This window comes from Oryx dammah, unplaced genomic scaffold, assembly GCF_014754425.2.
Source record: "Oryx dammah isolate SB20612 unplaced genomic scaffold, SCBI_Odam_1.1 HiC_scaffold_25, whole genome shotgun sequence".
NCBI lineage: Eukaryota > Metazoa > Chordata > Mammalia > Artiodactyla > Bovidae > Oryx > Oryx dammah.
In genome coordinates, this window is record NW_024070209.1 from 15,935,489 (window position 1) to 15,951,397 (window position 15,909).

General features: G+C 37.3%; 1 protein-coding gene across 1 annotated transcript; it reads right to left on the bottom strand.

Annotated features, from left to right (window-relative positions):
- Positions 1-24: 24 nt before the first annotated feature.
- FAM98A (family with sequence similarity 98 member A) lies at positions 25-15,610 on the bottom strand. The gene is made up of 8 exons (XM_040224623.1): positions 15,459-15,610; positions 12,085-12,233; positions 9,822-9,956; positions 6,103-6,287; positions 5,001-5,081; positions 4,344-4,460; positions 1,923-2,090; positions 25-1,829 (listed from the first exon to the last, which is right to left on the bottom strand). Exons 1-8 carry the CDS (start codon positions 15,509-15,511, stop codon positions 1,161-1,163), a joined length of 1,557 nt encoding a protein of 518 aa, XP_040080557.1. The 5' UTR covers positions 15,512-15,610; the 3' UTR covers positions 25-1,160.
- Between the last annotated feature and the right edge of the window lie 299 nt (positions 15,611-15,909).

Sequence of the window (15,909 nt, forward strand, 5' to 3'; positions counted from 1 at the left end):
GCTAAAATAAAACTCAAACCAAAGAGAGAACATACAGATACTTTATTGCTCACCTTTCACACAAAGCACACCTCCAGCCGTTTTCTTTCACAGCTTGACAATATTTACGTGTACAAAAACCCAGCAAGAAGCGTCATGTAGATTTCAGTAAAGGTGAGTGTCAAACATCAACTCAGCCAGGCTTTTGTTTTCTGCAGCAATAATAAAGGGCCTCCTGCTCTAAGCAAAAGTCTGTTCTCTTACTCGGTAGTGCATTTCTTTCATTACAAAAAGTCTCCTGCCCAAAGCAAACCAACTTGTATCTGCTGAGCCAGTGGTATTAACTCGTGCATAAAACAAATTTCAGTTTGCTGTTTCTTCTAGCAGATTTCAAGTAAAAATAAAGTTGAAAGAGGAACTTGTTTTGAATGGATGCAGGTCAGTTTGAATTGCTAAACTTAACTAAATGACTACATGTACTATAGGTTCACAACTTAGTCTGCTTTTATAATTTTTATGGATTTTGGCCGTGTTCAATGTTTTCAGAGTTGAGCATATGGTACAGTATTCTGTCAAAAGGATAAGGCTACTCAATGTGCTATCTGCAGAAGAGCTCATTTAATAGGAACTGACCTTAAAGTTCTATCATGAAGCTAATGTTGCATAACCTCTCTGAATAAAAAGCCAATCAGGGCAGAACTGTGCTTGGAAAATAGGCATTAGAATACTTTAAGGAAAACACATATAAATGGACTGTTAATATGAGGAAGGTTTCCTAGTTGTAAATCTAAAAAAATCTAGAAGAATTCTCATTTTTCAAAACTGCATATTGAAAACATGAAAACTACTTGTTCAAGTAATTTCTTCAGAAAAATACGCATGTTCTGACTGTGGAATTAGTCTACTGGTCAGTTGAAGGCAGTTTTAATTACCTTTTAAGAAATTCTTCATACAAAGGAGAGATATTGTATGTGTTTCTCAAATAAACAGCATTATGTAAGTCCATTAAAAAAAAAAACAAAGGAACAGTATTGTATGAAGACCTACAAATGCTTATGCCAAGCAGGAATCTGCCTGTCACCGGTGGTCTCACATTAATTCAAAGTCAATGCTGAATTCAGGATTCTGAAACTAAGTTTCTATTACTTGAGCTCTAGCAAAATGTAAGGTTCTATGTAGCCTCAACTAGTATAATGTCTTCCCTGTCCAAATCCAGAATGATTATACTGGTAACCTCCATGCTGGAAGTGCTGTTCAAACTGCCCCCCTTGATGATAATTCTGGCTCCCTCTTCCTCCCCAACCTCCTCCTTGGCCAGCGCGTCCACCTCGGCCTCCACGACCCCCTCTCCCTCCACGACCCCCGCCTCGATCACCGTGATGCCCACCATCTTGGTATCTATTGTCCTGCTGATATCCACCACCCTGGTATCCACTTCCTGTGTACGTAGATGTCTGGAAGCCACCGTAACCCCCGCCCTGATAGCCGCCACCGTGGCCACCGTGATAGCCGCTGGACTGGAAACCCGAATCGCGATAACCGCCATCTTGGTAGCCGCCCCCTCCCCCGCTCCCTCCATCTGTCCAGCCTCCTTGGTGCTTATTTCCTCTTCCTCCCCCGCGGCCACCGTGGTCGTAGCCGCCGCGGGCACCTCTCCCTCCGCCTTGTTGTTCATGCCCTCCTCGTCCTCCTCCGTATGAGGAATGTTCATAGCCCCCTCTCCCGCCGCCTCGTCCTCCTGCCGGTTGCTGGGGGCCATCTTGCCTTTTCTGCCATGGTGGCATCTCGGGGGGTGGAGGTTCGATTTCATTGGGCCTACCCCCTCTGTCAGGAACTCTGCCCATCAACACCTATGGGATAAGAAATATTTTAAATTTTAAATTACTGTATTTTAAAAATATAAATAAATGAGTTTGAAAGAAAATTAAAGGCAGTCTTGTCACCTTATTGATGGCACAGGCAGTCTTTTCTCTTATGGAGCCACTGCTTGTCCTTAAGATCTTTGACAAGTCTTGTCTTGCAGCCAAAAGGTGGGCAACAGAAATAGTACTTTTAGGAGATAAGATTGAGCGTTTTGGCTGGTAAACCTTCGCCAATTTTTCTGTTTGACTCTGAAAGGAAGTGTTCAAAGACAAATGTCGGTTTTCAAGATGACACAGAAACATTGATACTAAACAAGTTAAAGATTTTCAAAATGTTTGATGATAGTATTTACTAGGCTCCAAATGAGAGAAAAAGTTACATACTCACCACTGCTCCTATCTAGTGAAGAACTATCTTAGAGTATAGCTGTCGGACCTGCTGATACAACAAGGAATGATAAAGGGGATAGAAGGGGGTATGGAGATAAAGGGGCTTCCCTTTAAGACTGTGGAACAAAAAGGTTTCCCATGCCATTGGTCTCAAATGCCTTCACTTTATCTGGATCTTTTAAATAGATAAAATGAAGGCATTTCTATTATAAATAAGAAAAAGAGAGTCTACTTTATAACCACTTAGTAGAAGTACATTTAATGTACTTGTAACATAAGATCACAAAAGGTGAATGAGCAAAGGATATAAACAGCAAGTTTACATAAGATAAAATAAAGTTCCAATAAGTATAAAACATATTTTCCATACAGGATCAATAAATGCAAATTAAAGTAACCTAAATGCGGGGAAACAACAACAAATTCTTACCTATCAAATTTTGGAAGCAACAGCTACAGCTACATACATAGGAAAATAGCACAAGAACAAAACGTAATTGCTCAGTCTGTTAGTTACGTGCAGGTACTCAAATATTGATGGTAAAAGTTTAAATTATATTATGTGAAAAGGTATAAAAAGAGATGTTTACTATGATTATATATGTAAAGAAGATAATGCTAAAAATGAACCAGCTATTGTGGTTAAGACAGTGGGATGCTAAATGACTTTTTATTTTAAAAAATTTTCTTTAATAATTAAAAGGCTGAAGAGATTAGCTTGTCTGGGAAACGTTTCCTGAATGTCTTATGTTTCATTTCCTTGTGGTCACTACTGTACCTACAGTAAGGGCTCCATCAATCTTTAGGTGAATAGAAACAAGTTTGAGAAAATAGTTTCATATAAGCTTTAAATAAAACTGATTTTATAATATAATTTCAAAGTGAGATATAAATACATAAATTTCATTACATGAAACAAAAGTTCAAAGAGTAAACAGAAGCTCAGACATACTGCATCAGAACCCCAGAAGCAAAGTCTACTAATGGCAGTGTTAAGACCAGAGTTGCAGTGTTAATACCTTCTTCGGTCAATGCACATCCATCAATCATTGCATGCTTTTCTAGCTGAAAGTTGCAGGTTTTTGTTTTTGAAGTACAGTATTATGCCAAGAGTGAAATGATTATCATTAAAGATATTTTAAGAAAGGACTGGTATTTCCTCAACAACAGGCCCAAAAGAGAACAATTTATTCCCTGTGTTACTACTGACTCACTGTGAGATCTCAGGCAAAACCTTCCATTCACTTGGGTCTCCATTTGTTTTCAGTTGCAAAATGAGGAGAGTTAAGACTGATCTCTAAGACCCTTTTCCAACACTAAGATATTGTAGGTCAGTAAATATCTACCCCATCAATTTAGCAGCTAAATAGGACTATACTATGGTTTAAAGATCTTAGGTGAAACTAACATTTATTGTATTAGGAAGATAATGGGAGAACTAAATAAAAACATTTTCTCAGTCAATTAAAGTTCAGAAAAAATCTACTTTTAAAAATGAATGCACCATCAAGGGAACTTCTAACATTTTGGATCAATCTCCACATAAATTCAAGGAATTAGTCTTTCAGGGGTCTAAGAAGGTCAAATTAACCAACTGTGCCAATTAATTACCACTTACTGATAAAATAGTAGATAATTTAATAAATATCTGTTGGAATGACCAAGACCTTTACCTGGATTATCTTATTTAAGCTGAAACAAAATGAAGTCTTACTGAATTCTCCAGTTCTCTATAAATGGGTCACAATATTTGGTCCTCCAAAATCAATATTTTAAATTTAATTTATTTAATTAGCAAGTTAAACTGTTGGCTTAAAGTAAACAATTTAAAATTTTATTATTTTTAGTAATTTTTAGCTACTCTACTTTTCTTACAAATGGATACTTCCAGTAGGGTTTACAACATATAGCTTTGCTGAGAAATATTAAAAAATTGAAAAATAAATGTTTTCACTATTGCTGAATGGTTCCTCAGTAATTCCCTAAAGAAAAACCCCTACGTGTACCTCCTACGTATTTCTCTTATAGTCTGCACTATGTCTAAGCTGTGTTAAGTATGTTTAAAGATCATGTCCAGAAATACTCCGCTCTTTTCAGTGATTTAATGTGTACCTTAGCTCTGTCAGACCAGCCAAAAGACTGGACGGTGACATCCAAACGTTTTATTAGCAGCTTTCTCCGAACTTCATATTCATTGGCCACGGCTTGGTTAATTGCTTCTATCTTTTCCTGAAACAAAATTAAAAAGACCAGTTAGAATTTAAATCTGCTTGACCCCCTATTCCAAAAGGGGAGAAACTGCTTCATTCACAACTGAATGCCCAGCACTCAGCACAAAATGATTTAGGTTATATAATAAACAGAATAATAAGTTATAATAAACTAACGAAATGGCAGGCATAATAATGTCATCTCGAAATAGAATAAAGAATATGTAAGTACAAAATTCTCATTTAGTTTTCCTATAACTCACTGTGTGGAGCTCAGCCCAGTGAAGCTTTTGGCTTGAAGGCAACCCATTTGGCAATTAGAAACATGCATCATATTGAACTTCAATTTAATCAGCTGTGTGAAATTTTTTACAAATTATGAAAGAAGTACTTTTAACATTACATAAATAAAATTATTTTGGGTAAATCTTAAGACTTACAAAAATGATTCTAAGGATGTCCACCATATTAGAGAATATAACTTCAAAGCACAAACATAAATATCCTGAGATAGGTAGATGGCTCCTTACAAAGTTTACTCAGGATGCTCACTACTCACCCAGTGGGCCGGTCCCATTGGCTTCTTCAATAAAGGCTTTCCCACATGATTAGGTGGAACTTTTGCTAATGTTTCCTTTAACTGACACAAAAACATAAATGAATGAATAAACAAATCTAAAGGTAAAACACATCCTCCTCATCTTCCCAACTCCCATCATATCCTGCCATCAAAAGAAGATTCCTGACAGAGGCAAAGGTGGAGGATGTTTTGAAATGTACAAGACCCACATGATAAAGACACTCACTTGACCCACTCCTCAGGTGTCTATGAAGTATGAGTCCTTCACTGCACCTAGAACAGTGCCTGATAACAGTGGGCACTCAATATGTATTTGCTGAATGAATGAATGAACACACAGAAAAATATGGACTATGGATACACTGCTGCTCCCCGGTAGAGTTCAGCCAAATTTGTGCATCATGGCGTCCATCTACCCCACAAGGCAAATGTACCAATTCTTAAGAGTCCAGCAGATATGCATATAGAGAATAACTCTGCTATGATAAGTATCATTCTCTTCTGTTCATTAATTTTTAAATTGAAATTGCTTGTTCCTAATCAATTATATAAAGACTCTTAACTGTTGAAAATATGTGGTATAAAAACAATTCTGACTTATTTTCATGTACTAGATTATATTAGCAGTTAACACAACTAGTTTGTCAAATGAAACATGTAAGACTTAAAGTGACTGGATTAAAATCCCAAAACATTTACATCCTTTTCTGTCCAGTCAATGGGGAGAATGGTGGTAAAATTTAATGATAAAGACCTTAAAATTAATTGTTTTGAAGTTCAATGATAAAATAAGTTTTAAATGGACATAAGTCCTAATTTTCTTTACATTATTTCTAGTTTATTTCAGTTTATAAATCAAGGTGCAAAGGTTCCTTTTTGAAAAAGAAACATGTTTTAAAAAAATAGTAAAATACCAATTTTTCTTGAAGGTATCTAGGATTTAAAATGCAAAACTCATTTAGTAACAATCACTTAAAAATATGTACATTAGGTTCCCATTAAGAGAAATTAACTTGCTTCATTTCAAACAACTGTAGGACTATGCCTTTAATACACTACAATCTGGTACTAAAGGTCTTACTTTTTTTTCAATCCCGCTGAAGAATTGGAACATAGTTATATTGGCTGGAGGTTTGGACATTCCTAGAGCAATACATATGCCTTTCAACTCTTGAAAGACCTCACTACCGCCTCCTTCTTGAGCTTTTTTTGGAAGAGTATTCACACAGAGCATTCTGGCAGCTTCTAGTTCTGAGATGAGGTATGCTGAAGTAAACAAAATAAGATTTCAAAATGAGATACAGCTACAATTAATAGTCATAAGTCTGGAGTCACAACTCTATAGACCTAATGATATGTAATAAAGCTGCAAGAATGGATAAAAACAAGAAAGGAAAACCATTTTTTTTACCTGAAAATTATGTAACACATAAACTGGTTCTGTAATTCAGTATTTAACCAATATATATTTAAAGCCTGATTTAAAAGCAAGCAATTCTTTTTTGAAACCAAAAGATCAAGGTAGATCACATCTTAAAATCTGATTCTTGCATTTCACTATTAAGAAACCTCTAGAACATGGGTTGGCATCTGTTAACAAATTGACAAAAGATGGCAGGTGGCTAATTTTCAGCAACAGTTTAAAAAGTTATATATATACATATATCTGTATTTTACTTCTCACAACTGATACACACCAGTGATATAACTATCTTGCCCTCTTACCTTCCAATACTCAAGTAGTCTGTTTAAGACTGGGGTGAAAGAGTATTTTTAAGTAGTCAAAGCTTCACTTACAAGAGAAGGGGGAAGGTACTAAATTTACAAACATCCCTTTTTCATACATGTTCTCCAGTAGCCTGTCACCTTCTGGCAGGGCACACAATACCCTCTTTCATCTATATTCTTCTTAACATTCCCTTTCCTCTTACATTCCTCATTCTCACCCCCTCCCCGGGGGAAAAGAAAAAACAACCCAAAAGTTTCTAATCATTTCTGGATGGAGTCATTTCATATCAGTATCATTGCCTTGTTTGTTGACTTCAGCCAGGTATAATGAGGGCTGCAATCTGCTTCAGGTAAATCAGTTGAAGGTAAAAATATTCAATCTTATTCCTTTTTCCTTCCAAAGGACATTTATATTTTTAGATGTTTAATAATCATTTGGATCATAGGATTTCAGGTTATGTGACAACGTGAGAACTTCTGACAATATTAGGAAGAGAGCTGGAAAAAGACATTTTCTGGGCTCTTAAGCCCTACAGTAAGTATAAAAGAATGATCAGCTTGAATATCTCATTTCCTACACCCAAGGTGTAATGTGAGAAGTACAGGAGTCATAATTTTAGCAGACCATTTCTGAAAAGCTGCCAAATCCTATTCTAGAATAAACAACCAAGTTTCTGGAAAGGTCATCCTAAATGGGTTTGATAGAATCTTAACATGTTCTGTATAGCAAACTGCATGAGTTAAAAGATCAAAACAGTAAAATCCCACTGCCATGAAAATAATCAACTGTTTTTGCAAATAAGGTTTTACTGGAATGTGGCCACACTCTAAAATTCATTTACATGTCATCATTGTCCACTTATATGCTACAACAGTGGAGTTAAGTAGTTGCCAGAGAGCTTATGGCCCACAAAGCAGAAAATATATACTATGTGGCCCTTTAAGAAAAAGTTTGCCAACCCTTGCTCTAGAAAATCATATATATGATTTAATAAATTGGTCTCTAAATTTGGGACAACATAGCTCAGGCATTCACAAAATTAGTTTACCAACACAATTACCATCAAAAAGCATTAACTGTAACTGGTGTGTTCATAAAATCAGAAAAGGCACTGAAGATATAAAACACAACAAAAAAAGATTATCTCTACTGACAATCTTATTAGAAATAAATAATATATGCATACAAAGATATCAGACTTATATACCTAAGGGAAATATTAATATCCTGACAACCACAAAGGCCAATCCACAGCCACAACAGTTCTTAACCTGACACATGAGAGTTTTTCAGCCACTATAGACTATTAGAGAATACACTATTCTGTTTTACTAACAATTCTAATGAGGTTTAGGACGCAATGTATTAAAAGATCCAATTTAATAAGGTAGGGTGCTGCAAGAAGCAAGTAAAATTATAGCACTGAGATGTGACAACTGAGACTTGGAAAGATGAGAAATATTTATACAGAGTGGAAAGAGAATGAGTACATGTACATAAATGCGTACTAGCATGAGAGGGGATACAAACCAGGAAATATTCAGAAAGAGGAAAGAGCAGAAGCAAAGATAAAGAGAAGGAAGGGAGCAGTGTGTATGTGTGTATGAAGAATTCCAAAAGCAGAGTAAGCTTTAGTTGATTTAGTCATTTAGTTGAGGAGCAAACAGTTGTATATTCTTGAAGAGCTTTTGAGGTAACAGCACATTACAATATAATGATGACCCTGAGTCCAAAATAATAATGTTCAGAACAGTCTGCTTAAGAAACAGGAAAGAGTTAAAGGCATTTTTATAAAATACTTATATTCCAAGTGGTTTTGTATAAGTATCAGGAACAAAAAGACCAAACTCTGAGCTCTCTGCAAGAATGAGTTAATTCAGGGTCCTTACTGAGCTTTCCACACAGCTGTTGTCTTCCTATGTAAGATAACATATTCTAAGTGCCAAATATCAGGTATTGGTAAGGATAAGCAGTGCTACAAAGGAAGATTCAGTGAGTATACTGTGGCTGAGCCAGTTATTGAAATTATACGATTTGAAGGATAATGAATGCATGTATAAGAACTACATGCCAGCAATATCAGTATCTAAAGCAATATCTAACGATATGCACCCATACACCACCCCTATACCTAGTAACATCATTTGACAAAGGGGAAGTTAAAGTGATTTTAGAATACCTTAGTTCCTAAATATAATGGCTATGAACACATGCTTTTTTAAAAACTTAACATTCAAAATTGGAGTTGCATCATTTTTCAGAAGCCAAAGTTAAAACTGTAAAGACAAACATTTAAAAGATGCTCTGAACTGTGTTTGTCATAATAAGAACTATGCTATTCACTTAACCAAAGCTTAATCTAAATGTGTCTCAGAATGCTACAAAAATTCTGAGTTTAAGATGACTGGTGGTTATTTATTGTAGAGTTTACATAAGGCAATAAACTTTGTGAGTCTACTTACTGTTTCTCAGGGCGAAAAGAAAAATAGTAGTTAGTATATTTAAAAAATAACATAGAAGGAAATAACTTTTCATAAAAATTTACTTCCCAACTGATCAGTAAGTACAGAACAATCCAAATAGTATTCTAGAAATGCTTACATTGTAATTTGACATCTTTACAAACAAATCAAAATCCACAATTACCCAGCCATAAAGAAATAACAACACAAAATACTTAAATAATTACATTTTCCATTTACTGTGCCTAGAATGGTTACTGTCCACAAATTAAAAAAAAAAACAACCAAACTTCATTATTTCCATAGTATCTTCCTAGTTGATTTTAGTGTGCTTCTGGTCTAGAACACTGATGTTTGCATGATGCCACACTTGGATAACCCTCTAGCACTACTTTTGGTCATGTTAGGTAAGAACAGCAGGCTGAGCACCACACCGAATTTAAACTGTAAAAGAGTAGCAATTACAAAAGGACACTGCTACCAGTGCACAAACCCACCATTAGCTTCTTAGTTAGAAATTTTAAACAACGTTTTCTTTAAATCTGTTTTATTAGTCATGGAAAACATAAACAGAAAATAACAGCTACATTCTAGTAGCCATGAACTTACTGAGCAAAAGGAGGCAGTTCTTCTGAATGAGAAGGCGCTTGGTCACATCCCCAGATGTCAGTGAAAGATATGGACAGTTCATCTCCCCTAGTAGCCCACTCACCTCAAGCTGGAATTCTTCAGCTTCACTTGGGCCTTTTAAGAATTAAAATAATCTTATTTAACAAAAATTACTGTTTTCCCCATTAGCATAGTAATTATCTATAAATTGAAAAATTTAATAGTATTTTCCTAACAAAAGTTCCTTTCTATTCTAATCCATCCTTTCTCACACGACTGCCTATTTGCTTTCTTAAACAGTTTTCATTAGGTTACTAACTTTAATGGATTCCTAAGTTCCACCTCATCCAATCTAATTTTTTTCTGTTTGCCTTTAAAGATTCTTCATAGCCTCTCTGCTTGCCCTTTCCAGTATATTGGTAGGAGTAATTCCTATTACTCGTATATAATAGTTACCTACAACCTCCAGAAATTTTCCCTCTAGTTGTGCCAGGCTGGTCTCCTCACCATCCTGGAAATGGTCAGTCTCATTTCTACCTACATGTCCTAACTTAAGTGACTCCCTGTGATTGATATGCCCTCTACCCTCTCCGCCTCTATTAAATCCCAGATATCCACCAAAGTCCAATGGTCTTGTTCCTTGATGAAACCGTCCCCAAAGCCTGCTACACTCACCAAGTTTCCTTCCCTGTGAACCACAAAGTGAACCATTTAACTACTGTTCTAATCTCCATTTGTTTCAGTTGTGTCTAAAATTCCCATTTGAAGACGGTGAACATGATTTGGATTTCTGTATTCTCATAACATGTCAGATACAGCATTTACTTGGTGAACCAAGAAAAAGCAATGCTCTTCTTCCTTACTGTTTTGATAGTACTCTATCCAGTATTGCAAAGGGGTAAAATTTAACTAATACACTTTGAGAGAGTCACTTGATTTGACTCCATTTTCTCACCTATAAAATGGGAAGAATGCATTATCAGTGTTTTGCAAGCTTTTCTGTGAATTCTAGAATTTCAAAGAACTCTGTTAGAGGGAGCTGGAGAAGACAGCTGTGCTCAAAGCACTCCCTCTCAACTTCAACTAGAACACCATACTTTGACCTGTTTTGTATTGACTTCTGTATGTTTTCATCTGAACAACAGGGCTCCTGGTTATAAACAGATACCGTCTAGTATCAGGTGTTTTCAAAGGCACCCATAGTCTCTGAAATGTCAGGGAAACAGGCAATGTAAAGAACACTGGCTTCCAAACCTGACTGCTGGGGACTGAAGCCTGCCTGTATCACTTACTGGTTGTGTGACCTCAGGCAAGGGATTTAACCTTTGTGCTTCCTTGTTTGATGTATAAAAGGAGGAATAAAGCAGCCTAGTAGGGTTGCCCTAGGGTTTAAATGAGTTAACACTTGTAAAGTGCTTAAAATATGGCTAGTGCTCAGTAAGTATAAGCTGTTTCTACTACTTTTACACTATACTCTCCTTAATAATTACAGTTGGATGCAATTAACTATACACATTAAATGTACTAAATACGTAAGAGTAAGCTCTTTGACATGGGATTCCGTAGGAGGAGATTATGTGTATAGTTTTCCACAATGGTGGATTAGCAAGTGAGCATTTCTCTTTGTTTCCTATTATGGGTTTACCTATGATAGGAGGGAACCAGGTGGTAAGCGTCAGGTCGCAAGCTTTTGATTCTTTCACAGCATCTAAACTAGTGCTAAAGCAGTAACAAAACTGGCAAATATCAAACAGCTCTCCACACCATAAATCTGATGATGATGGATCTGATTGTGATGCACCTAGTGATACATTACTATGACACAGAAAGTTCCTTAATAAGGTGTTTTTTCTCCTCATGTATAACAGAATTACAATGTATTTACATGTTACATATACTTCTGGAATTTGGTAGTCCTCAGAGAAAAACACCCAATTTCTAGTTTGGGTCAACAATTTAAGATCTTATAATTTTTACAAAGAATGAAAAGTTCATATATACTCTGTCTCCATTTTTTTGTATCTCAGTAAAAGGGTCTTTTCAATTTCCACAAACAGCTGTATGACTACATTCTGGTTTTTCAACTTTAGAATCACCTTATCTATAAAAACAATGGAGGGGGAAAAAAAGCATTCTGTTTCCTTATGAATTTTTTTTTTTTACATTTATAAAGAAATTGAAATTTCAGCTGTAATACTGATAATGTTCACTCAAAATACAAACTTCATTTTATATTTGCACCTAAAAATGAATGTTTACTTACTGTTAGTTGCTTGCACATTTTCCTCTAGTTTACAGAGCACTCTTAATTCAGACACCAACCAAGCACAGAGTTTGGTAAACTCAGGGGAACTGGCTCCAGCAGTGACGGCCTGAGACAGAGCGCCATCTTCTAACAATGGACCCTTGTAACTGGTGAGTAAGAAATTACACTTCAGAAGAACATAAAATCACATCTAGTATGTTATAAATACAATATATTCACATTTTACTTGTTTAATTAAGCAATGGCTTAATAAAGCTACAATGACCAATCTCTAAACTTGCATATATAAACCATTAAAAAAACAAGCTAACCCCTTCAAAATATGTGAATACTGAATAGACTCACATGTACTAGTAAATTATGTCAACCTCTCTACATTTACTGACAGCTCACTGTACAAAGGTTTGCTTTCTCACTTTAATTGAATCAGAATTAAAACTAGATTATAAGTGATAAATTATAGTTTGGGCTTCCCTGGTGCTCAGTGGTAAAGAATACACCTGCAATGCAGAAGACACGGGTTTGATCCCTGGGTCGGGAAGATCCCCTGGAGAAGGGCATGGCAACCTACTCCAATATTCTTGCCTGGAGAATCCCACGGACAGAGGGGCCTGGTGGGCTAAAGTCATAGGGCCGCAAAGCTTCCGACCCGACCGAAGCGACTGAACATGCACACATGCATGCTATAGTTTACTATTTGAGAAATAAAACTTAGCTTGTCTTTTCTAGAAGATATTCCAGAAATTAATTAGAGGTTTTAATGACTGTCTTTAAAAGCAAAAACTTGCCAATTATTATCTCCTTCTATATTTAATGATAGTTAAAATTAGTAAGACGTACTAGTAGCACAGAAATGTCAAGATTAATTTAATAATTGCTGGCAAGTTGATGTTTGGGTGAACTGGTACAAATGAATCCCAATCCTTTGTAAGGGATTCAAATATAATTAAAAAAAATTATTAAATGTTTAAATATTCATAAAAGACAACAGTAACAATGAACCTCAATCTAGAAAATAGCTAGAATTAAGTATTTTGTCATCCTCAAAGTCATTTTAAAATATACATTTTTCAGGTTATTTTATTTTTTAAATGTAATACTGATAAATACTTATTAAATATGCTCAAGGTAATTTGATATTTAGAAGTACAGATATGCCAGAGAAATAACATTCAGTTCTTTTTAAAATATAACTATATGCTTACATATTTTTTTTGGGACAGAAGAAACCTTACACAAAAAAATGAGGTTATATATAGTACAGTCTGGCATCTAGATTTAAAATCATTATTAGACAGTGAAATTAAAAAAGCCAGGCCTAGAAACTTCTCCTGCTACACATTCAAACTTTATTAATTTTTCCCTGCAAGTAATTACTGAATTCTTACTGTGTACCAGGCTAAAAATAAATGATTGTCATTTATTTCTAATTGTTGTTGTTTTTCACTCACTCAGTCATGTCCGACTTTTTGTGACCCATGGACTACAGCACTTTCCTGGTCCTTCACTATCTCCCAGTGTTTGCTCAAACTCACATCCATGGAGTCGGTGACACCATCCAACCATCTCATCCTCCAACACCTAATTCTCCTGCCCTCAATCTTTCACAGCAAATCCTTGAAAAGTACATGTCATTTAATTAAGGCTAAATTTTAATGGCTGAATGCCACCAAACTAGGCAGTTATATGTTAAAATTTATAGTCAAATTTTCAGAGAATCCCACGGTTTACATTACAACCCATCTCCATGATTTATTTAAACAGAGTTATTATAGTGACAATGACTTTTATAGTACCCAAGAGAAGAAAAACATAGTCAACAGAGAATAAAAGAACAATAATGGGAAGAAGAGGCATCACTTAATTGTTAACGGACCTCTATCCTCTCTCTACTTCTCCTTCATCATTAATTTTAAGTGCTCTTCCAGGAAGCTTAGGACTTGTTTCCTTTTCCAGTTTTCTTTCCCCACTTCCTCTCCTTTTCCTGGTTGTCCTCAGTTCTCTTCACTGTCTTTTCACAGTGTGAACTTCTCTTCTACCTCACTCTCTACCCTTAAGTGCTCAGACCAACACTGTCAACAGAACAAGTGTTCCTCGAAAATGTTTACTGAATGGTTTCATGTCTGACCTCTAGCAGTTTAAAGTTTGAGAAATCCACCAAAAAAAACACCATTTCACCGTGTTTCTTTTCCATAGGCCCTCATCAAAGAAATAAGCCACCTAAAGCCTACAATATTCATGAAAATTCAGAGCAAGTTCCAAAGAAAAGTACAATGACAATTCACGTTGACCAAAAAAAGATGATAAGCACTACCATTTCCTTTTCTAAAAATCCGTGCCAGGACAAGTTACTTAAACAGGCAGACGTTGGGAAACCTCATGGTATCCGTTCCTATATAAGAAAGGTTTTCCACAGCAAGGTAAAACCTAGGGGAAGGTTTTGGTAACATACCTAAATCTGTTTTTCTTTTCTTTCTTTCCTTTTTTTTTGGGGGGGGGGTATACCATACCTATAAGCAAATATTTAATCATACAGTTTGTTTCTGGAACCACATTTGGCCCAAGAAATTCTAAGTTCTCAAGTTTTAATTGAGAACCCTGAACTGGGTGACCCAGTGAGATAAGAAACCCTATTGCCAGCTTCTATATACTAATGAATTACGGTTCGGTAACTGTCATGGGGAGAGAAAAAATGCATAACAAATACAAAGACTTGGTGGGTGAAGATGCCCCTAAGGGAAAGGGCTAATGGAGCTCAATGAAGGACTATCAGAATCAAGGGAAACTCCCCATGATTCCCAAGAAGGTGGCGACAGGTTAGGTGCACAAGTGAGCTGGCAGGAGGAACGGATGCAGCGCACAGACTTGTGGCTGAGGGAAGCCTGGGTGCATGCAGACATGACTGGGCAAAGGAGATTTTTTTTTTTTTTTTTTGAGAACTGGGGTGGTGTAGGAGTAGGGGTCCAAGACAGGAGCAGGAAGTTTGGAGGACAAGTAGGAAAACAAAAAATCAACTTTGGCAACCTCCAGAGTGAGGGGGTAGGGCAGGAGGATAGGGAGCAAGGAGCGGAGCTCAGGGAGGGTGGTGGCGAGAGCCAGAACCCAGACAATGACACGCATGACTGACAAATGCTGCGGGTAACTCGGCTGCAGGGCGCACAGGGCAGGCCTAGGGGCGTCGTATCTGGAGGACCCCGACCGACAGGGCAGGCAGTGGACGTAGCATTGGGGTCCCGGAGCTACATGGAAGCGACAGCCAGGAGCCACGGGATGCGGCGCGGGGAGGCAGGTGTCTCTGACTGAGGCGGAGAAGGAGTTCCCGAGAGGTCTGTAACGTGGGGTTTGGGAAACCGGTGCCCTGGCAGTCTTACCCGAGATCTTCCAACGACTCCAAGATGTCAGTCTCCATGAGGTCACACTCCATGCTACTGTGGTATTCAAATTTCCGAGTCGTCAGGCTCCCCTCTTCGCCGGCAACGCGTACACTCGCGCATGCGCTGTCTCTCCGGAACCTCCAAGTCAACAGCTGGCGCCTCAGCCCCTGCACTGCGCATGTCTGGAGCGTGCGCAAGAAACTCGGTTCCGCCTGTCGCCCTGCCCCGGCCGCCTAAAGGATGGCCAGGAGATACCTTTTGCACATGCGTATTGCTGAATAGTGAAGCCGGCGGCCCCAAGAAGGGCAGGAAGTCTGGCTGCGTGGCAGCTGGGCGTGGGGGCTTAGGCGGGGCGGGGAGCGCGCTAAGTTTTTTCTAATTGGTGTACGCATGTGCGAGTCATGGGGTGAGGCAGATGGGGGAGGATCGTCGGGGGCGGGGGTCCAAA

Excerpts from the sequence above, each read along its gene's own strand:
- FAM98A (XM_040224623.1), bottom strand. The coding sequence starts at position 15,511 with ATGGAGTGTGACCTCATGGAGACTGACATCTTGGAGTCGTTGGAAGAT. Across the intron at positions 2,091-4,343 it reads GCTGGTCTGACAGAGCTAAG|AGTCAAACAGAAAAATTGGC; the intron begins GTACACATTAAA and ends ACTTCCTTTCAG. Across the intron at positions 1,830-1,922 it reads CTGCCTGTGCCATCAATAAG|GTGTTGATGGGCAGAGTTCC; the intron begins GTGACAAGACTG and ends CTTATCCCATAG.